We start from the raw sequence: 22,390 nt of genomic DNA on the forward strand, positions 1-22,390 counted from the left end.
TGAACTCAGTGCATTCAGCTGCTATGTGTAGGATGTGTTTGGGGTCTTGTCAAACCATGAAGCAGGGTGGAGGATATTTTATTTGGCTTTATGTGAATTGTGTCATATCCCAGAATGTCAGGGCGATACACTCTTAAAATGATGTACACATTTAAAATTATCTAGCCAAATAAACATCACCATTCCCTTTAATAGTGAACTCAGTTGGTCTTATGGCTCTCAGTTTGGAAAAAGCAAAATGAGGACACCAATAACTAAATGATAGCAGTTTCTAAATACTTGGAGGAGTCCCTAGAGATGCAGAAGTATATAAGCTTTTAAATAAATAAAAGGTGACATTTCAGCTCTCCCCCCTCACAAACAATGGCCAGTGAGCTTTCAGGACCTGTGAGTGTTGGGAGCATAGAAATCTGCCTTATACTGAATCAGACCATTGGTCCATTTAACTTAGGGCCTTGCTAGACGAGGCCTTAGTGCGCTTTGAGACCCGGTTTCCCTGCTGTGCGTCCAGATGACGCACAGGGGAATCTGGGCCCAGGCTGCACTGAAGCCTGCCTTAACGCGCCATAAGCGAATTCGCTTATGGCGTGCCTTTTCCACAGCCCCGGCCTGAGGCCAGGGCTGCGGAACGTCTAGCAGGGTCCATGGCTTTTTGCGGCTACTCACTTACTCGCGAGTAGCTGGGAAAAGCCATGGACTGGGCACAGTGCTCAGCGCTGTGCCCATCGGGCCGGGGGGATCCCGGGGAGGAGATGGGGGGGAAGGCCGGACCGGCAGGAGAGGGGGAGGGCGAAGGGCGACACAGGACGAGTATGGAGGGCAACACGGTACGACGAGGGAGGGCGCAGGGTGGCACGGGACGATGAGGTGTGGCGAAGGGTGGCACGGGATGATGAGGGAGGGCAAAGGGTGGCACGGGACGACAAGGGAGGGTGAAGGGCGGCACGGGACGACGAGGGAGGGCGAGACGGGACGGGGAGGGATGGCGGAGGGCGACACAGGGGACGGGACGGGGAGGGAGGGCGGGGAAAGAGGGGGCAGGGGGCTTACTTTAAAAAAGGGTGGGTGGCTAATTTTTTTTAAAAAAAACCTTACCTTGTCCGGAGTCTTCGGGCCACACGTGGCCCCTTTTTTTTTTTTAAAAAAAAAAAGGTCGACGCTGCAGGGCTTCCGTAGTCCCTGCGCGTCGGCCGTCTAGGAGGCTGGGCGGCGCACGCTAAAGTTAGCGCGCCGTCGCCCCGCCTCCCTGCAGGCTTATCCGGCCGGGTCTAGCAAGGTCCCCAGTGTTGTCAGTTTTGCAGCCCTACTTCTTCTTCTTCTTCTTCTTCTTCTTCTTCTTCTTCTTCTTCTTCTTCTTCTTCTTCTTCTTCTTCTTCTTATCATCATCATCATCATCATTTATATACCTCCCCATAGCCAAAGCTCTCTGGGCAGTTTATCTAGAGATGCCCGGGATTGAAATTAGGGATGGGAGAATCAGCAAGACTCAAGCTCATTAAGGTTTTTGAAGCTTGATCCAAGGTTTTTGTTGTCGTTTGAATTGGGAAAATGCACATTTGGGTGCATAATTTTTTACAGGGCCTCCTGATATGCATCCTTCTCCCACCTCCAATGACTGAAGTGTGAAAATGCATTATTTCCCCCCAAAATACACATTTTAAAAAGTGCACATTTCCCTGACAAATGCATTTTCCAAATGTGATCACAAGCTCAGGAATATGTGGGCTTTGCCCCCCAAGTACTCTTCCATTTGCATTTGTGAGTGCAAATGGGGCAAATGCCTGATGCTTAACAAAACTGAAATAAAATTCTCATATGTTCTTACTTGACGCTGGGAACTTCTGCATTATGTTCTGGACATAGAGATAAGAAAATCTGCAGTAACTGATCTCATTGTCTCTAGAGGGAACATATGGGTTTAAATTGAGTGACATTTTGAGGTGGTGGACTTATGAGTCACTCCTGCCAGAATTTCCCTTTTCAGTTTGAGCTTTGAAATGAGTTTGCCAGCTAGTGATGGCTCAGGAATATGACCCTGGTGAATTCTGACCCAAAATGTCCCGATCTGCACCTCTCAGGCTAACATGCAAATCGTAACATAACTATCAATCACGTTTCACACTTCTGGAAATTTTGCGTCACAGTTCTCCGTATAAAAAGTTATCAAAATGTATTTAGACGTGTGTATTTTGAGAAGAAATCCATGTGCATATTTTAAGAGAAACTATGTTTAAAATATGCAATTTAATATGTATTTAGATATGATTTTGGGAGGGAGTGGATTAAAAAAGAAATCAAAGATTGATGCAGAAATGGGATGAACATATGGATGAACACATATGAAAGTGGAAAGGAGTGGAAATAGATCAATTTGCCCATTCCTGTTGACAGCTCAATTGAGTTATATCAAGACTTTCCGGCCAAAGGGAGGTATCACAATGCACGGTTCTCACCTATATTATTTTATTCCATCTGCCGACATTTCTGTAGATACTAGAGTTCCAAGCGAGACGTATCAGGCTTTCTCTCTGAACCTTGGCTAGAAATCCAATGTTTGACTTATATTTTTCCTTATGTTTCCTGATAGTATATGATGTAAATTCGCCATGGGGATATAATATTGCATCTTACCCTGGAAACATGACTGTATCATACTTGGTAATGTTGCATCTGTTATGTTACCGATGCCAGATAATGTTCTTGCCCTTAATCCATGTATTTTCCTCAGTCTAGTAGCTATGGAAATATTATTCTTTTAGTATTAAATGTTTAAAGGGCAGATTACAGGAAAGGTTAAGGGTTATGGGACAGAATACACAATTCTAAAAGCTCAGTATGAAAGAAGGTCAAACAGAGGCTGAATGCAAACTGAAGCAAGTATCCAAGGATAGCTAGAGTGAATATGAATTTTATAAAATGTTCCACAACAGAGAGCAATATCAAACTGTTGGGCTGGAACCTATTTTCCACTACAATGAAAACTTTCACAGGGTATTGTTCAAAGTGGAAACCCACTGTTTCTCATCGTAACTGTTTTTAATTAGTATTTAGATATATTTGCAAATTTCTGTAAATCCTCTTTATAATAAGCATTCTTCCAAGTGTTCCATCACATTGTTCAATACAATTTTATATAAATCATACATTTCTTGACTTAAGACTGCAATCCTATACCCACTTATTTGGGCATAAGCTGTGTTGAACTCTATAGGACTTGCTTCTGAGTAAATATGTATAGGATTTCTCAGTTAATTGTAAAAAACAATAATCCAGTTCTAGTAATTAGTATTATTAATTGCTTTTGCATGATAATGGTAATACTTTCTGAAGCTAGATAAAGCTTAGTTATAGTCATTTTGGTTTTCGGAAATCCTCCCTTGCAAGTGGAATATATTATCTGGCACCAGTAGCTTTTTACAAATTGGATTTGTACTGTACAGCTTTCCTATAAGGCATGGAGACATCTCAAAAACTTGTTCCAAAACAGTGAAGACGATGTTCCTTTTATTGAGGTGAAGTGCATTACTTACAATTCCCGAAATAAATAGGGCATGGGGGGAGGGTTCTGATAACAGTGTAACCTTAGTCGAAATTAAAATGACCCCCAATACTAGCTTAATCTCTACAGAAAATGGTGTCCCTCTCTGTACTGGTATAGTCATGGACGTAATTTGATTGACAGCCCAATCCAATCCTAATCAAGCAAATTGGCCACAATATCTGACAATCTGGCACAGAGTTGGATGCACTCTGGGTTTTGACACGGATGGTCTTGTCTGCCCAATAATGGGTTGGATTGTGATCATTGTTTCAATGGTACACACGTCCAAATACGTATTCAGCATCCAAGCTCGAGAGGCAGATTCCTACAGCTGGACAAACCGAAAGCTTGCAAAGATTAGGTTATTTGGCTAGAAACTGTGAGAAAAAAGCAACAGGGTTTAGAGAGAAAAGACTAAAGTGAAGCACTCTCGCTTCGTCTGGTCCAACACTCTTGCAAAGTATGTTGCCATGGAGACGGGAAAGCAAGTTAATAGTCCAGTCTTAGAGTGCTTGAGCTGTGGGATAAAATGACGCTGTCTGGTTCCCTTCCTATAATCAAGATGGAAAGTGCATTTAGATGATCTGGGAAACACTAACTCACAGACATTTTCACCCAATTGAAATCTGTAATATATTTTTTTCTACAGAAAGTTTTTTTTTTTAAAAAAGAAATACAAATCAAATAGTATGAAAGTGTTGTAACATGAGCAATCTGTTTCTGCCCTAAATTACAGTGAAGATTTTAGCCACCTGATTGCCTTGATTAAAATTTGAAACAATAGTTCAAAAGCCATTGTTTCTCACATTAAATTATAACAAATAAAAATGGCAACTTGGGTAATGTATTATTATTATTATTATTTATTTATATAGCACCATCAGTGTACATGGTGCTGTACAGAGTAAAACAGTAAATAGCAAGACCCTGCCGCATAGGCTTACAATCTAATAAAATCATAGTAAAACAATAAGGAGGGGAAGAGAATGCAAACAGGTACAGGGTAGGGTAAGCAGGCACAGGGTAGGGTAAAACTAACAGTAGAAAGTAACAGTAGAAGTCTGCACAACATCAAGTTTTAAAAGCTTTAGGAAAAAGAAAAGTTTTTAGTTGAGCTTTAAAAGCTGCGGTTGAACTTGTAGTTCTCAAATGTTCTGGAAGAGCGTTCCAGGCGTAAGGGGCAGCAGAAGAGAATGGACGAAGCCGAGCAAGGGAAGTAGAGGCCCTTGGGCAGGCGAGAAACATGGCATCAGAGGAGCGAAGAGCACGAGCGGGGCAATAGTGTGAGATGAGAGAGGAGAGATAGGAAGGAGCTAGACCATGAAAAGCTTTGAAGGTTAACAGGAGAAGTTTATATTGGATTCCCTAGCCACTAAAATTAGTGCTGCACTACTAGCAGTGCCTTTGTCTGTGAATGTGATGTAAAGCTGGTGTGATATCCCTGGGGCATAAATGTGATGATATACCTGGCGTGATCTTTGGTCAGCCCTCTGACATGGAAATCAAAGCATCTTCTAGCATACACTCTGGCAGCCACAGAGTGCTCCAGGTAGAGAGTCTACTTCAGCTAGATCTACACTACTGCCTTATAGCGGTATTGAAGTGCACAACTGTTGGAGCACCATCCTCGTTCCATATACTGCTTTCATAGTGTTACATCCAGCTTTTTTATCCCACATTTGTCATGATTTGACACAATGTGTAGAACTGGTCTGGTATGCTCTACAGTTTGGGATCCCAGCCCCACTGCAAACAGAGCAGATAGAAGCCCTATTCAGGCATTCAGTAATTGTAAGAGTAGATCGGAATAAGGATGTGTGCCCCCTCCACCTTCCTGTGTTTATTGGGAATGTGCCTGAAGAGAAAATGTAACAGTGTTTAGTTAGAGAACTCCATGCGATGAGGAACCCTGCCCCATTCTGCACCCCCACCCCATGCTTAGAGTTACTGAACACCTGAATAGGGCTAGAGACAGCACAGTGTGGGTGAGCTTTCAATACTGGGGTGGAGGCAGGGGAGGGATTATGGAAATGGTGTGCATTTCACAAGCATTTACCTTTTTGTGCCAGTCTGTGATACCAGTAGGAGTTCACTCTTGGCTTTGAAGTAGACATACATGACAACTTCCACTTTCTGCTGTGTGTGTGGCTGGTTGTGTGAGAAAATGAATGGGCTGTGGGCTTATGGGAATGGATGGTGTGTAAGAGGAAGAGGGAATAAATGGATGAGGAGAGGGAGGAGGAGGGGAAAAGATAACAGGAGAGGGGAGAGGTGGCACAGAAAATGAGAGAAAGAGATGTCAAAAAGAGAGATGTGGGGGGGAGAAGAGAAGTGGTTTTCTCATCCATCATTGGCTTTGGCCCTGCCCACAACTGGTTCTAGCTCAGACCACCAATGGTATGTGGGTCCTGACTGCTTCCCCCCAAGTGAATGCAACTCTCAGCTTCTAAAAAGTTACCCATCCCTGCTCTAGACCTTATACAGCTTGTGGGAAAATGCTTCAAATTGATGGCTACTTGTGACCTGCTGCTTCATTCTGTCAAAAGCTTTTCTTATCACTATAATCTCAACTTGAAGTACAAGTGAGCTGTCAGCTCTGTGATCTGACCTGCCCCTCCTGAGAAAGCATAACAAATAATGCAGTATTTTTAGAGACCACTTTCTTAACCAAAATTTCCAGAACATGTCTGAATGTATGCTATGTTAGAAAAGAAGTGCAGAACTGTTGTGTGGTGGGGGCAGGCAGCCCCCCTCCCACAAGGCCCACTGTGAGATGGATGACATCAGGGGTGTCTGTGTTTCCCTACCCCCCTAATTTCATGTCAGGGGATGTGCCCCCCATGCCCCAACACTATCTACCCATTTTTCTTTCTGTAATGGAGGGAGGCACATAGTTCTGGGTTTCCTCCCAGCATAGAGAAAGTGACTTGGCCTGCACTGGAAGGAGCAGTTGCTCCTCCCAGTGACAGCAGACTGCCTGGCTTCACATGGCTCCTGGTCCCTCCTAGGCCAAATCTACACCTAGCAGGAAGTATTATTGGTGGGGATTGCATCGCTCCACTGGCTGTGGGTGGGGTGGCGCTATTAGCTGGCTGTGTCCAGACCCTGGCCTCTTTTTCCTTCGCAACTCCCTCCCTTCCTGGGTGCAGTGTGGCTTCATCTAGTTGCCCTATTGGGGGACGATTTGGAACTTTTGGCTCATAGCCTGATTGCCCGGGGCAATGTGTCTTTTTGTCTACTTTACACTGTAAGTGGGGACAGAGTGTCTTAGGAATGTATTACATTTTGTCCAGGCTAATTTGGTCACATTTGGCTCAGGCTGGTAGGGGCAGGCACGGTTAGATGACACAGGGATGGTGATCATTCTCTGGCACTGTTTTGGTGACAGGTGATGCCTGAGGCCTCCCGCTGAAGGTTTTGTGGTCCCATTGGGGGGATAAAGGTTACCTGTAAGGCCAACTCAACTCAACTCACCCAGAGGGTTTTGCAGCCTGGGGGGGGGAATACAGGAAGGTCGCCCCTCCCCAAAGGGGTAGTCCTGGGAGTGGTGATCTTGCAGAAACCATCTAGCAGGCCTAGAATGTTTTGCCCAATATTGTGCTTAGCTAGATGCTGGTATAAATCAGCACACCCACCCAGTTTCCCTTTGTAGATTTACAATAAATATGGCCCAAATTTGATACCATCCATACTCATCTCATCTTGTTACCCCCCCTCTTTTCGCCTGCAACCTGTTGTTGTTGTCTGCTATGACTCTCCCCACACGGGTAAAAAACGTCTCATCACAGAAACTTTTTCAATGAGTTCTTTGTTATAATGCTTAATTAACTTGGTCAGACAACTGCATACCTCCTTTGCTTCCAAAGCTCAGAAACATCACTTAATTTTGTCTGGTGGGCAAGTTCAATGACTGCACAGTTTTCCATAGTCTTAAAAACACTTCCTTCTACTTGACCTGTATGAAAAAGAATGAATGATGCTTCTAAGGGACAGTTGAAAGCAGTTTTCAACAATGACAAAAGTTCAAGTTAAACTAAAATCACTTTTGGTCTCCTCAGCTCTAATTTTACTATAGCCTAAATAAGGATTGTTTTCTGTAATTAGTATAAATTGGTTATATTATTTAATTTTATCCCAAACATTAGGAATAGGTGAGAAATTCACAGCACTTTATTTTTGATCAGGATGTACTCAATTTTCACTTCCCAGAATTGAAAGCAGACCTGAAAGCAATGTGTGGACTGAAGTCAATACACTTTTGCGCTTGTAGCTCGATTCCCAGATCAAACAAAACAAAACATGTTCAAAAACTGTTTACATTAGAAAAATAGACACGAAAAACATTGTGCATTTGAAAAATGTTCACAAAAATGCGTTCACCAATGGGAGAAAAATGTGTACATTTCAAAAATGCAGACAATTGATGTGTATGTTTGGGGAAAAAATTGTGCAAAAATATGCACAATTTTTGGTGAGAACTCTCCCTTCCCCAGAGTCACAAGTCAGAATGAGCTCTGAGGTGGACATTGGAGAACCTGGACAAGCTTGATCTGCACATACCCATGTTCCGTTTGAACAGGCACAAAATCATTGACTTATATCTACTAATTTAGATTACCTGAGTCTCCTGCATCCTATGAAGAGAGGGAATATTAGGGTCTTCTGTCAATATAGGTATTTTGTATTCAGAAGCTGAGGGTACTTTCAGGCGGCAAAGTGTCAGCTATGCCCTGTGATTTTATTTATCATAACTATAGGGCGATCAGACTGCAGGCTTGTAAACAAGTGTCACTAGGAAGCCATTCATTAGCTACTTAAGTGGCCCTAAGCAACCATCCAGTGTTTTCTAGTGGCTGTTGAATGGCTCTTTTGAATCTAGATGGGCCCCTACATTATAATGCTGACCAGGGCCAAATCTACACCTTGCGTCACATCATTACACTCCCATCATGATGACGCTATATCCCACTTGTGCATTTATACCTTGTAGGGCACACAATGACATTTCTTGCGGTATTTTGGATAATGTGGAATAAAAAGCAGGAAATAACACTATGGCGTTAGCTAGACCTACCTTTTAATCCAGGACGGAGGAGGGAAGACCTCGTGTTGTGATTAATGTGAGATCCCTCCTCCATTTACACGTGAGACGCGATGACCTCAGGAAGAGAGGTGTCATGCCCGCCATTTTTTATTTTTAAAGAGGACGGAGCGCATGAACGCTTGTATGCTAAAGGTAAGGGTTTTTTTAAATTTTAAGTACTTTTTCCACTCCCCCCACCCTATCCCTGATGGGCGCAGCACTCCTGAGGAGCACTGCGCCCCATGCACAGCTCCGCACGAGGAATCACACAGAGCTGGGTTAAACCATGGCAATGGGCCACACGTTCCACGGTCTCAGGCTCAGCCCAGGACTGTGGAAAAAGTGGGCCCAAGCAGGAGGGCTCTATCCTGGTGCAAGGGAGGGATCATCCCTCCCTGATCCCGGGATCCCCTGTGCATCATGTGGACGCACAGGGACGATCCCAGGGTTCGCCCCGTGAGAAAGCATGTTCTAGCTAAGGCCTATGATAGCAGTAAATAGCATGTGTAATGTGGCCCAATAATTATCAGTGTACTTCAATACTGCTATAAAGCAGTATGTAGATCTAATCTATGACTGTAGCTAACAGAATGCCAACTCACCATGTTATTCTGTGCTGTAGTGCTAAATTTGGAAGTGTAGGGTCATTTTGACAGTCCCCATTGCCAGCCCCCTGCCAAAGAAAAATCGATAGTCACACCACAGATACCCTGCTTTTTAATTTTTTTATTCTCCAAGGAAATAACACTCTGGTTAAAAACTCCCATCATAAAACAAAGACACCAAAAATAAACAAGCAAATCATGAATATAAGCTCACAATAATGCAGCCCTGTGCATAATTACCTGGGAATAAGCTCCATTGAACATAGTGGTGTTTACTGACTTATGTTTGTATAGGTTCAACTTGTAAAACACATTGAGCTATATTAAAAGATCTTCAGCTAGCTGAAAGGCAACCCTTAACTTTAAGTTTGAAATGCAAGCCAAATTGCAAAGAAGTGCTGTCATTTAAACTGCTAGTGTGTAGTAGGAAATCCCATTTGAGAAAAGGAAAAAATAACCTCTGCTTGATTTCTTCTATGCCAATCTGTCACAAACAACAGTAACTTTTGAGAGTTTTGTTACCACCTTATAGACCCTGTTCAGACGACACACTAAGCCATGGTGGTTAAGCATTTTGAGCTAAACATTATGGCTTAGTGTGTCATGTGAACCATTCTTAACCATGGTGGCTACATAACAACGGTTTAACTATGCTCACTAACCATTTACTACAAAAGGCTTAACCATGGCTTAGTGTGTTGTCTGAACAGGCCCATTGTAAATCATGATACTGGTTATACTTCGGCTCCTTTTCAGCAATTGGTCATTGTATCACAATGTGTTTAGTTCAATATGGCCTGGTTAGGAAGTTGTCGAACTGTGTCTGCAGGTGAAAAAGCTACACAATACACCTGGTGGTAAGGAAAGGGGAGTAATTTTGCTTGGTCCACTTTTAAAAGAACTGACTCAATTCTAATTTCCTGGAACAATATCCAGGTGGAAATACAGTTAACCTTTGGATCGTTCACTTCTCCAAATATTTTAATGCAGTTCTTGGCTTAGGAATTGTGTGCAAAAATGCATATATTAGGGAAAGTTGCCTATAGAAATGCATGTATTAGGGAAGATTGAGTACAAAACACATACATTAGGGAGGAATTGCATATGACAAGAAATGTGAATTTTCATGCATTAAAAATAAATATATTGCAGACTGATGCAAAAATTGGATGGAATGGATTTCTGCTTGAATACATGTGAAACTCATACAGCCCAGAAATAGACAGATTCATCCCTCCCTCCAATTATTATTATTATTATTATTATTATTATTATTATTATTATTATTATTATTATCATCATTTATATACCACCCCATAGCTGAAGCTCTCTGGGTAGTTTACAAAGATGGTGCTGTTGCCACCCTACCTGGTGGCAACAGCACAATCATACATATCCTGTGTAAGTCAATGATGTAAAGCCAGTGCCACAGTGACTACATCAACAGATTCTAACGGCTGTATGTGGCCACTACAGCTGGATTTAAGAAAACCTGACCTAGATACTATTACACATTGGCCTTGTAAGCCTAGCTGTTGATCATTTTGCTGAGTCTGTCGTATTTGTGTTTTGTGCATTTCAATAGGCTATTTACAACTGCTAACTATGCAGAAAGATGGGGGAACGGTGTCCTACGGCATAGTTTTTAGAAGGCTTTATTATGGTTTTTATACATGGAAGTTGCAACTACAGCTGCTGCTAACTCTCTTCATATTATTAATTAATATTGCTTCCGATATCCTGTCTTCCTATGCCATTGGCAAATTCAAAACTATGTACAAAAAATAATACTAACAAAGATAAGCTAAAGTACAAATCCAAAATAACAATGAGAAATTAACAGCAGCAATATGAAACACAGCAGGGACAGCAAATAAAAACATGCTGTTATTGTTGGAAATGGCCGATGACGCTTGTTGTTTGTCTGGAAAGGGTTAACCTGGTCAGCCTTCCTTTAATTTCTCTTTATTGGCTTAATTGGTCCTGCCCTTTCTTCCACTCCCTTATCTTGACCACCCCCTTTCTAATCTGCTCAGCCTTCACTCCTCCATTTCTTATCTCTTACCTTCTTGCTTTGAAATGAGGTTTGTTTTTTACTTCTCCAGTATTCAGTGTCTGAGATGATGATGTATGTATACTTTTACTTAGAATAAACTGCTTATTGTTTTCTTTTTTACCTTTACCATAAGTCTTAACGTCTGTTTTTTGCAACTGCTGTCCACGCACTCCTTAAGCCTTCTGCATATATCCTACAATTAATATAGCTTTATCACATACCTTTTGGTTCTGCAGTTAACTGTTTCTGCTGTTTACAACATGAAGTGGAAAGACAAAAAGTCCCTATTGAATGACTGTACATCCCTACAGAACTGGTCTTCCCCTTTGAATACGACATCGACCTTTTTGGCCATACAAAACTGCCCCCATGGGCCACATGCAGCACTGTGTGAGCATTTGGGGTGGGTGGGCACATGCCAATGGATGTAGCAGAAACTGATGTTGGTGGGGCGTGGGCTAGTGGTGAATGGGACCCTCTCACATTCACACAACACACACTGCTGTTTGGTGGGCCAGTGGAGTGTGATTTACATGGGCACAATGGTGCACAGGGATTGTACCCCATGCCACGTAAACTATGCTCTCCCTATGTTGGCTGTCAATGTGATGGAAGAATGGTACTATGAATGTTGAAGGAATCTGACTGGAGGGTGAAGTTCACCAAGCTTACAGCAGCTTGCCCCCCTGGACTCTAGCTTGCTAACTTGCAAGCTGGCCTAATTCAATCAGTATCGGATTTTTGGTCCCCCACCCCTCTAATATCGCCATTTATGCAAATTATAGCCATAAATTGCTTAATTTGCAGTTTTAGAAAAAAATGAGAAATTTCCTGGATCCCCTTGCTTGGCTCGCAAGTTGATCTGGGGGTGCCAGGGAAATCCTTCAAGAGCTGGATTTCTCCATGACAGCCATTCCTAGATGATCCATGGAGTGGCGGGTAGGGATGGGTGAAAGTTTTGTTCAGTTCATTTTGTTTTGATAAGCACTTAATCAACTCCTCAAATTTCTTTAAACGCAAGACAGGAAAAACAACCTTGAGATTTAAACAGCATGATGTGTGAGAATACAAAAGTGACAAATTCATCCATCCAACCAGAGAAATTTGAATGCTTATACTGGCTCTTAAAAGTCTAAGTTGTATTCTCTGCATAACATAGTAAAACGTAATATATAACAAGCTGCTATATGCCCCACAGAAGAAAATATACAAGCAGTGCTCAAATTACAGGAGCAGCACTGCTCATGTTCTTATGAATCCTTCTCTTTTGTGATTGTCTCCTTTACCTTTTGTGATGGCTGTGTTAGCTGTTCCTTTCAGAGGGCTGGGAGAGGGGCATGATTTGGGTGAAATTGAAGGGAGTCAGGTTAGGGGTTTTGGATTTTATTATGCCCCAGTGCTCTTTTGTCTATAATTTGAGCACTGCATACTGTTGCCTTCCTGAATGGCGTCGCAGTTAGAGTGGTGGATTAGGACAGGGGACCTGGGTTCAAAAACCCACTTGATCATGAAGCTCTCTTGGTGACCTTGGGCTCACAGCCTAATCTACCTCACAGGGTTGTTGTGCGCATAAAACAGGGTGTGGGGCACATGTAGCATCTTGAGTTCTTTGGACAAAAAATGGAATATAAATGTGATAGATATAGATAGATAGTAGTTCAAGGGGCTAATTAAATTGGGGGAAATGACATGGGGAAAGGGTTAGCCCCCAGGATCTGTGCTATTTCCAAAATCAGAGGGGGGCATCTGTTTTTAACTAAAAATATAAATGCTTGGAGATCTTTTCACCTCATACTTGAGGTGAGCATTACAAGCCATCTCTTTATCTTTAAAAATAACATTTTTTAAAAAAAATTAAATCCTCAAAATTTAAAAAAATCCTAAAAATCAATGGATGAACAGATCTGTTTCAAATTTGGTATGGCTAAAGCTCTACCTAAAAGCTATCATGGTGCCAATTTCAGCTCTTTATCTTTAAAAATGACAGTTTAAAAAATAATAATTTTAAAACCTCAATTTTTAAAAAAATCCTAAAAAATCAATGGATGAACGGATCTGTTTCAAATTTGGTATGACTAAAGCCCTTCCTAAGAGCTACCATTGTGCCAAGTTTCATGTCTTTATCTTAAAAAATGACAGAGTTATAAGCATTTTTGTTAATTCCCATTAGAGCTGCTCTTTGGAAAAATCTGGATTTCCCCTCCCTATCCCGGATTTGTCAACAAAAAAACCCAGACAAATCCAGGCAAATCCAGTCATATGATCACCCTACCTTTAGCCTGATCCCTCAGATTTCGGCCGTAGCTAGACCTAAGGTTTATCCCAAGATCATCTCGGGTTCGTCCCTGCCTGGGCTCTGGATGCCCTGTGTGGCACTTAGATGAACAGGTTTGTCCCAGGACAATCCTGGGATAACCTTAGGTCTAGCTACAGCCTTCTTCTTCCATCCTTAACCCTGCTGCCTTAGGGTTAAGGCTGGTCATATTGGTCACCCTAATAATTACATGTGGAAAACTAGCATTCTACCTGTTAACGTCTGCTGGACTAACATGCCCTCAAGTTAACACTATGTTCAGGGCATTATTTTTGAAGAGAATAATAAGCCCCCAGTGATCTCATAACATACATTTCAATCTTTGGCAAACCATCCCAGAAAAAGCAGAGTTTTCTGATTTAATAAAAGTATTCCTGGTCATCAATGCCAATGTTTCCGACAAGCAAAGGAGTGGTCAGATCTGGAAAAAGGCACAGCATTCTTTTCCTGTGACCTTGCTTAGGTGAACTTGGATGCAGCCTAGTATGTATGCATTACAAGTCAGGTCTTCTTCCTGGGACCTGCAAAGCGAGGGAATTGTGCAATGTTTTGAAATGAGCAGGGAAGAAGTAGATTATCCGCAATATTCCCAATAAATTGATGTCATAATTGAGAGCTGGGTTGGGTTAGATTTATTTGGACTGTGAAAGATTAGGAAATGAGAGATTACGACACTTTACTGAAACTGTTATGGAAAACTGTATATTGCTTCCTATACATTATAGGCTTCTGGTTTAATTTATGGCAAAGATAATAGATCTGGAGCCATTTACAATCCAATACTAGTGTGGGGAGGAGTGCGTGGAATTCTATGCTCTATTTTCCACCCTGCTGACTTGCTGCAGCCAGGTCAGAATGTGGGGGGCAATACTGGCTCCAGGTTTTCGAGAGCCCTGGGGCAAGGTACCCTCAGTGGGACCTCCCCTCAGTGAGTCTACCTTCTCAAGGCCATTTGTGAACCGCCCAGAGAGCTTCGGCTATCAATATTTCTAACAACTACCACATGCTTCCTTTATAGGCAGAGAACTAGTGAGCAAGGAGGCCCTGGCATCTGCTGTGCCTCCTTCTCACTGCCGTCGTTGTTTGGGCCAGAGCTAGAGACAGGTGAACAAGCAGGTCGCAATGGTGAAGAGGAAGAGCAACTCCAGGCTCTCTTGTCAGTGAGCCATTGCTGGGGTGTGGCCCGCGGCAGCTGCCTGACCACACCGCCCCTTGATATCAGCCCTGGTGGGGGGAGTGGTATTTCCTTACCTTCCTATCCCCTTTTTTGTCGTCATATTCTTTCCCTCTCATTGCAAACAATGAGAAAGAATTAATAATGCCAGTTCCAGGCCTGGCGTAGTTTAGGGCCTTTAGGAGACCATGGGCATGGCTAGACGGGGCGATATCCCAGGGATCACACCTGTGCGTTCACATGACACACAGGGGATCCTGGGAGAAGGGAGGGATGATCCCTTCCTTGGCCCAGGATATTGCCCTACCCTTTTAGCCTGCTTTTTCCTCAGTCTCGGAATGATCCCAGGATCGTGGAACGTGTGGCCGGGCGTCGCGGGTTGTCCCGTCTCCTCACAAGTAACCGAAAGGACCTGGGACCTGGTCACAGAGCTTCTCATTAGCTCTGTGCCCATCGGGGTGGTGGTGGTGGGAGCGGGGATTTTTTTTTTTAAAAAAAAAGACCTACTTTTTCCGCAGGAGTGCTCGTGCGCTCCTTCTCCTTTAAAAACAAAACAAAATGGCAGGTGCGACGTCCTCTTCCTCCTGGGACGTCACGTGCTGCGTGTAGACAGAGGGGGAGATCTCGCTATAACCATATCACGAGATCCTCCCCCCTCCATCATGCTAGACCCGGTAGGTCTAATCATGGCCCCTGTCTCGGGAATAAATGGGCTTAGGATCCTGTAAATGAATGACATCCTCTGATGTGACCCCAACATGCCCTGTTTTCAGGGCCACCACCAGAGCACCATGGGCAGAACAGTGACAGCTGCAGCTGTCCATTGATGCCATGAGGAGACTTCTGGGAGAAGACAACCCTCTCCACCTGTGGAGGGGGAGGTTTGCATCTCCAACAGTCCCACGTGCCCTATCTTGAAGCTTAGATTTGCCTCTTTTAATTTCTTTTTTCACTTTCCCCTTCTTATTAAAACAAAACCACTCCTGCCTAATTCACAAAACTCTGTAACAAAATTAGGTTACATAAGGAAGCTTAAGTGCATGGAATTGGCAATGTCTTTACCTAACTAATGAAATAATCAAAACCTTCTAGAAATTAGAGCAGAGTTTCCTTGCTATTTCTTAAATGAAGCCATATTATCCTCATTTAATTAAGCAAATACACAATGTACTATGCATGATACAGCTTGGCAAAAAGCAAAATATGGAAGAGACCTGGGGTAGGATGATTGATCTAAGGTTAAATGCTGTTATTTCAATATGTGGATTCCTCAATCCTACAAATTGTTGTATTGACATAATTATCTGATTTAGGTTTAGGGATGGGAAGAATTTCATTTATTTCACATTTAATGTTTTGAACCAATATGCAACAAATTCCGTTATCTTTCAAAGTAAAACAAATGATCAACAATAGTGCATCCAGTTTATATTATTATTATTATTATTATTATTATTATTATTATTATATTTTAAAATGTGAAATGTTTTAGCATAAAATGCCAGGTTTTGTTCATATATCTCTCTTTTTTTTAAATGCATTTTTAAACTGGATGTACAAGTTTGTTTTGGAGTGGTATGTCATGCATATCACACTGCCTACATATCGGTTTATCTTTAACATTTGCACTCCTCCAAATTTTGCAAGAGAGTTTTCTAATTAAAAAATGGATACAAAACTGTGTGTAGAGGGAAATCAGCGTGCAAAAATAAATGCATGTACTACTGAAAATAATGTTAATGCATTTTATTAGGAATATTACTTACAAAACTGTACATTCGGTAATATTGTGTTCAAAAATATATGTATTAAGAGAAATGCACACAGAATAGGCCAACGACATGATCTGGAATTCTTCTAGCATCATGAGCAAACCCATGCAAGAGTATCAATGTTGGCTGACATGTGGCTATTGGCAATAGCCACAACCACTAAGAAGTTGTGTCAGCAGAGTCACGACCTGAACAGAACTCTGCAAAGATGTCCTAAGCTGTTGATCTGGAGATGGACTCCAGTCATCACAGAGCCCATCACACCCCAAAAATATAATATATACAAATGGTTTTAAACAGCTTCTTAAGCACCACACAACTTCCCCCCTCCCCCTCCGAAGGCCCCAGCTAGACCGTCAAAACTGGCCATCTAGCTGAAAAAGCAGAGCAGACAAAAGCATGGAGGAGGGGATCCGCTTCTGCATTAGATACTCACAACTCTCTGAGTTTGGGGGCTTCCGAGTAACCAGAGCACAACCCATAGGATTGACCCCCAAATTACGTAGTTGTTTTTAATGTTCTACTGTTTTTAATGTTTTGATTTTGTTGTCGTGTTAAGTTTTTATTTAATTTTTAATTTTTGAGCATGGCCTTTTAGCAAATAAGACGTGATATAAATGTAGTTAATAAATATTTATTAGATTATTTAGTGTAAGTGCTCATCTACACCAAGCAGATAGTCCACTATGAAAACGGTATGAAAGAGGTATATAAAAGGCAGGAGCCACACTACTGCTTTATAGCGGTATTGAAGTGTACTGACAACTGTTGGGGCCCATTGACACATACCATATACCGCTTTCATAGTGTTATATCCTGCTTGGTGTAGTTGTGTCATGGGCTCCAACAGTTGTCAGTGCACTTCAGTACCACTACACAGCAGTAGTGTAGATCCTGCAGTGCACTTCAATATCACTTTAAAGCAGCAGTGTGGCTCCTGCCTTTTCTATACCACTTTCATAGTGGAATATCCTGCTTGGTGTAGATGAGCCCCATGTTTCACTTAACTGGGTTCAACACTTATTTCTAGGTTTGTTTGTTTTTAAAAAATGCTATGACTACAGCTTGGCAACTATGTTTGCATGGATGAAAAATATTTGAATGCTTTGCACGAGTTTTCTTAATTGCATAATTCTGATCAGAGTAACCTCAGAGGTCTTGGCTTTGTTCACTCTGGAATTCTGGGTTTTTGAACCATTGTTTCTAAAATGACTGACCCTGCAAGGCTCCGCTTTCCCCTGCTTCCATCTTTTCTCACTTGTTACTTTCTGACTCCCAGGCACTGCTAGTTCCCTAGCAACAATGATCTCCCCTAACATTGTATGGCAGTCTGCAAGTTGCATGTATCCTCTTTTTCACAGCCAGGGACACGGCACGTATCCAGGGGCTGAACAGCAGGGTGTACTAGTTAGACTTTACATAGGCTTCTTTTCAAAAAGGTTTTTGTAGAATAAAATTATATCCCTTTTGGTTTCTGTAAATATCAACAGTCCAGTCACTTAAATAGGTCTATTACTTTGTGCTATATATTAGCTCAAGAATTGGCCCCAGGTGTTTTCTTATAACAATGATATATACTTTGCTTGCTTCACCTATAATCAGATCAGTTACAACAAGCTGCCCTTTTGTCTATTCATGGTAGTCAAAATTCAGAGTGTTTTATTTGTTTTAGAAGTTCTTCTTAAAACACAGTCTGGTCTTTAGATGTTGAAGAGGGTTAGTAAGAAAAAATGTTTAATTTTGGTCCATAATTAATATACTCATTCACTACACACAGTATACATTCGTATACCTCAGTACAGTCTTTGCCTTCTACAAATGTGAAAGAGACAGTTGTTCAAAAAAGCTGGGTGGTTCTGAGTAAAACATATGTCTGTGTTTTGATAGTAACCTTCTTATGAGGGGAACATTATTCTTCTTATTAGAGAACAGTTATTCAACTCTAATATGTCCTGCAGTGATAATGTTCCATGACATGTTGTTTTGAAATGAGGTATTTTATGTAAAAGCATATAAATTAAATCATGAAGTCTTGGAGGGATTATAAAATTAGGTAGTTCTTGAAGTTAGGCCACCAAAGGCTAAATAATTGAAAAAACATTGGATTTAACTATTTGCCATTGTTCTCTTCCTTTGTAGGATGAGCTCAAGCTTGAATATATAAAAAAGGAAATTAAAAAAGAATGGAAACGCAAGAAGGTAATAAGATAATGGGGACCACTGTGTGCTTCCGGAATGGAGCGGGGGCGGCAGCTAGTGCTAAAAAGCAGAAGGTATTGTGAGCTCCTCTGCTTTTCTTTCCATGGTGAGAAAGCAGATGGAAGAAATGGTGGGGAAACATGGGAGGGTTAAGAATGGCTGAAGTCATCATCTGGATCCCCTGTGAAATTCCATGAATGAGGGCAGGGTGATGTCACAATAAAACCCTTAACTGGAAGAACCCATTGTGAAAGGCCTTGGGTAGGAGAATATTCAGAGTAATACTGTTGGGTGTGTGAGAGGCAGCCAAATGTGCAAATAGCCAATTAAGTAGGGGAAGCTTTCATTAAGCTTTCAGTAAATGATAAGAATATATGTATGTATGTATGTGTGTGTGTGTGTGTTTCAAAGTCTAAAATAATTCCAGATCTGTCTTTAATTTATTCATCAAATGCAAATATATTTTGTTTAGTTTACAGCAACCACTTCTTGCATGTGGCATTTGTCTTTGAAACTCCCCATAAAAGATGAATATAATCCACAAATGTCACATTAACACCTTATTTTCTTTGATTGCTGAAAGGTGTCATGGAAAAGTGGGATAAATGTCCATGGCCTGCACGGGGAGAAGATTTATTTATTTGAAACATTTGTGTTTCACCTTTCTTCACATGTTTTTCTCCCAATCCACTCTTTCCACAACATGCATCATGTTATATACCTCTATGCTATCCCTATTTACTGACCATTTTTAAAGCTAAAAAGTTCCAAATGTTGTAACCTTTCTTCATAGGGGCATTATTACAACTCCTTGAGCAGTTTGGTGGCCCTTTCTGCACTGTTTCCAGATCCAATGAATTCTACTTTAGGTTTGTTTAGTTTTTCCAGCTCTAGAGAACCCCATGTGGAAACTACAGGCTTTCCTAGAGATCCCTGTAATTCTTACGTGGCTATATTTCTGCTAGTTGGCTGTAGGAGAGATCTTGAATTCATGGGTCATTTTCTGACCCCTTATACAACAAGGGAAGGTGGTACATTCATAAGCTCATGGAAGTTCAACAATATGAAACAGATTTCTCCTAAAATTGAGTTATCTTTGTACAATTAATAATAATAACAACAACAATAATAATAATAATAATAATAATAAATAATAATAATAGTATTTAAAAATATAAGAAAACTTGGAAATGCAAGTTGCAAGATGATTGCTAATTTCCATAAGTCTCAAATGATGTAGCACATTACCAGAGAATCTATTTATCCATTCCATTTGTATTATAGAACCTTTGTTTTTTTTTGTTTTTTTTTTGTTTTTAAGCTGGCAAAATCAAATTATCTTTAATGCTATTCAGAACATATGAAAATATTTTTATTTGTAGTACCCGACAGACTTTTTTTTTAGAATAAACACATCATTTTAAAAAGCACACTGGGATTAAGACTCAAGTACTGCCAACGTGCCTCTACGCATTCTGTTGTGCCTGTGGGACCAACCACCAGGGTAACAGAAAAGTTGCACTTCCTAAAACATCCTCTAAATGCTCATTTCTGTAATGGATCTTCTGTGAGTTCCACTGATTTGCCCTTTTCTGGAAACAGGCATTTTGGCTCATTGTCAGTTGTTTTAGGAACCACTAGCTTCTTTGGAGTCCTTCTACTCAATGGCCTGCCTTCAGTGCCCCCCCCGCCCACCCAGCAGGACTGTGGGGGCACTGTGGCAGGCAAGAGCGGGGGTGAGTGTCCAGAGGTGGTGGATGTACGTGTGGAATTCAGGGGGGGAGTTATAATACATGACGAAGGTAGGTTTCCACCAATGGCCTACCTTCTTGTTGCATAGATTGAGGCCATTACTAACAGTCTACTATATTCCAGACTGATACAATGTGCTATAAGCACAAAACAAGGGGCTGGATCCAGGATCTGCCTTCCTCAACAGGAAGGGACCTTCTGCAAAAAGAAGAAACCTTCTGCAAGAGGAAAGAACCTTCTGTAAGAGGAAGGACTCTGGTCACTGAAGGTCCCCCTGCCTGAGATTTGGGAATCCCTTTCACCCCTTCATTACAGTTCATTATTATTATTAGTAGTAGTATTAATTGCATTTTTATACCGCCCAATAGCCGAAGCTCCCTGGGCAGTTCACAAAAACTAAAACAATTCAAAGTATAAAACAAACAGTATAAAAACATGATATAAAATACACATTAAAACTGATTAAAACGTACCATACATGATTAAAACATCTTTCAAACATCCTGAAAACATTTTAAAATTTCACGGGATAGGCCTGCCAGAATAGATCAGTCTTTATTGCTTTTTTAAATTCTAAAAGACTGTCAAGTTGACAAATCTCCTCCGGCAGGCCGTTCCACAGTCTAGGAGCAGCGGAAGAAAAGGTCCTCTGGGTAACAGTTGTTAATCTAGTTTTTGTTAGCTGAAGTGGATTCTTCCCAGAGGACCTGAGTGTGTGGGGCGGATTGTACGAGAGACAGCGATCCCACAGGTAGCCTGGACCCAAACCATGTAGGGCTTTAAAGGTAATAACCAACACTTTGTACTTTGCCCAGTGAAGAGATTTTAAAACTGGTGTAATGTGGTCACCCCTAGGTGTACCAGTGACCAGCCTGGCTGCCATATTTTGGACTAATTGAAGTTTCCAGACTAGGCACAGAGGTAGCCCCATGTAGAGCACATTGCAGAAGTCAAGCCTCGAAGTTACCAGTGCGTGCACTACCGTCTTTAGGTCTTCCAACTCTAGGAAGGGGCGCAGCTGGTGTATCAGTTGCATCTATCTGGGCTGTCATTTGGAGCAACTGATCCAGAAGCACCCCCAAGCTGCAAACACAGTCTTTCAGGGGGAGTGTAACTCCATCCAGAACCGGTTGACACACCTCCAAACCCAGGTTGCAGCGTTTGACAGCGAGCACCCCCGTCTTGTCTGGATTCAGCCTCAATTTGTTTTTCCTCATCCAGCCCATTACCACCTCCAAGCATTCATTCAGAGGAGACACACTATCCTTAGCTGACATTGTTGTCGAAGGCATAGAGAAACATATTTGGGTGTCATCAGTATACTGATAGCACCCCGCCCCATGTCTCCGGATGATCTCTCCCAGCAGTTTCATGTAAATATTAAATAGCATTGGGGAAAGGATGGCACCTTGCGATACACCACACAGCAGCTCCTTTTTTGAGGAGCAGCTATCCCCAAGCATCACCATCTGGAACCTGTCCGAGAGGTAGGACCGGAACCACCAAAGGACAGTGCCCCCGATTCCCAATCCCTTCAGGCAATCCAGAAGGATACCATGGTCAATGGTATTGAAAGCCGCTGAGAAGAATAAGAGTACCACCAGGGACGCACTCCCCCTGTCAATACTCAGGCGTAGATCATCCGCTAAAGCGACTATAGCGGTCTCAACTCCATATCCTGCTCTAAAGCCGGTTTGAAATGGGTCTAGAAAATCTGTGTCATCCATAACTGCTTGGAGTTGGTGAGCAACCGCCCTCTCGATCACCTTGCCCAGAAATGGAAGATTTGATACTGGTCGATAGTTGTAAAGATCCAGAGGGTCCAGGGAGGGCTTTTTTAGAAGTGGCCGTACCACCGCTTCTTTTAAACATGATGGAAAACTCCCCTCCCTGA

The 22,390-nt window shown here is 41.9% G+C and overlaps 1 protein-coding gene across 1 annotated transcript in view; it reads left to right on the forward strand.

Moving 5' to 3' along the window:
• The window catches only part of CNBD1 (cyclic nucleotide binding domain containing 1), a 177,657-nt gene that overhangs the window by 151,946 nt on the left and 3,321 nt on the right, over positions 1 to 22,390 (forward strand). The window contains exon 12 of the mRNA XM_063131313.1: positions 18,685 to 18,744. Coding sequence (XP_062987383.1) covers positions 18,685 to 18,744 — 60 coding nt within the window. The remainder of the gene's footprint in view (positions 1 to 18,684; positions 18,745 to 22,390) is intronic.

Source organism: Elgaria multicarinata, chromosome 7 (assembly GCF_023053635.1).
Source record: "Elgaria multicarinata webbii isolate HBS135686 ecotype San Diego chromosome 7, rElgMul1.1.pri, whole genome shotgun sequence".
In the NCBI taxonomy this organism is placed as follows: domain Eukaryota; kingdom Metazoa; phylum Chordata; class Lepidosauria; order Squamata; family Anguidae; genus Elgaria; species Elgaria multicarinata.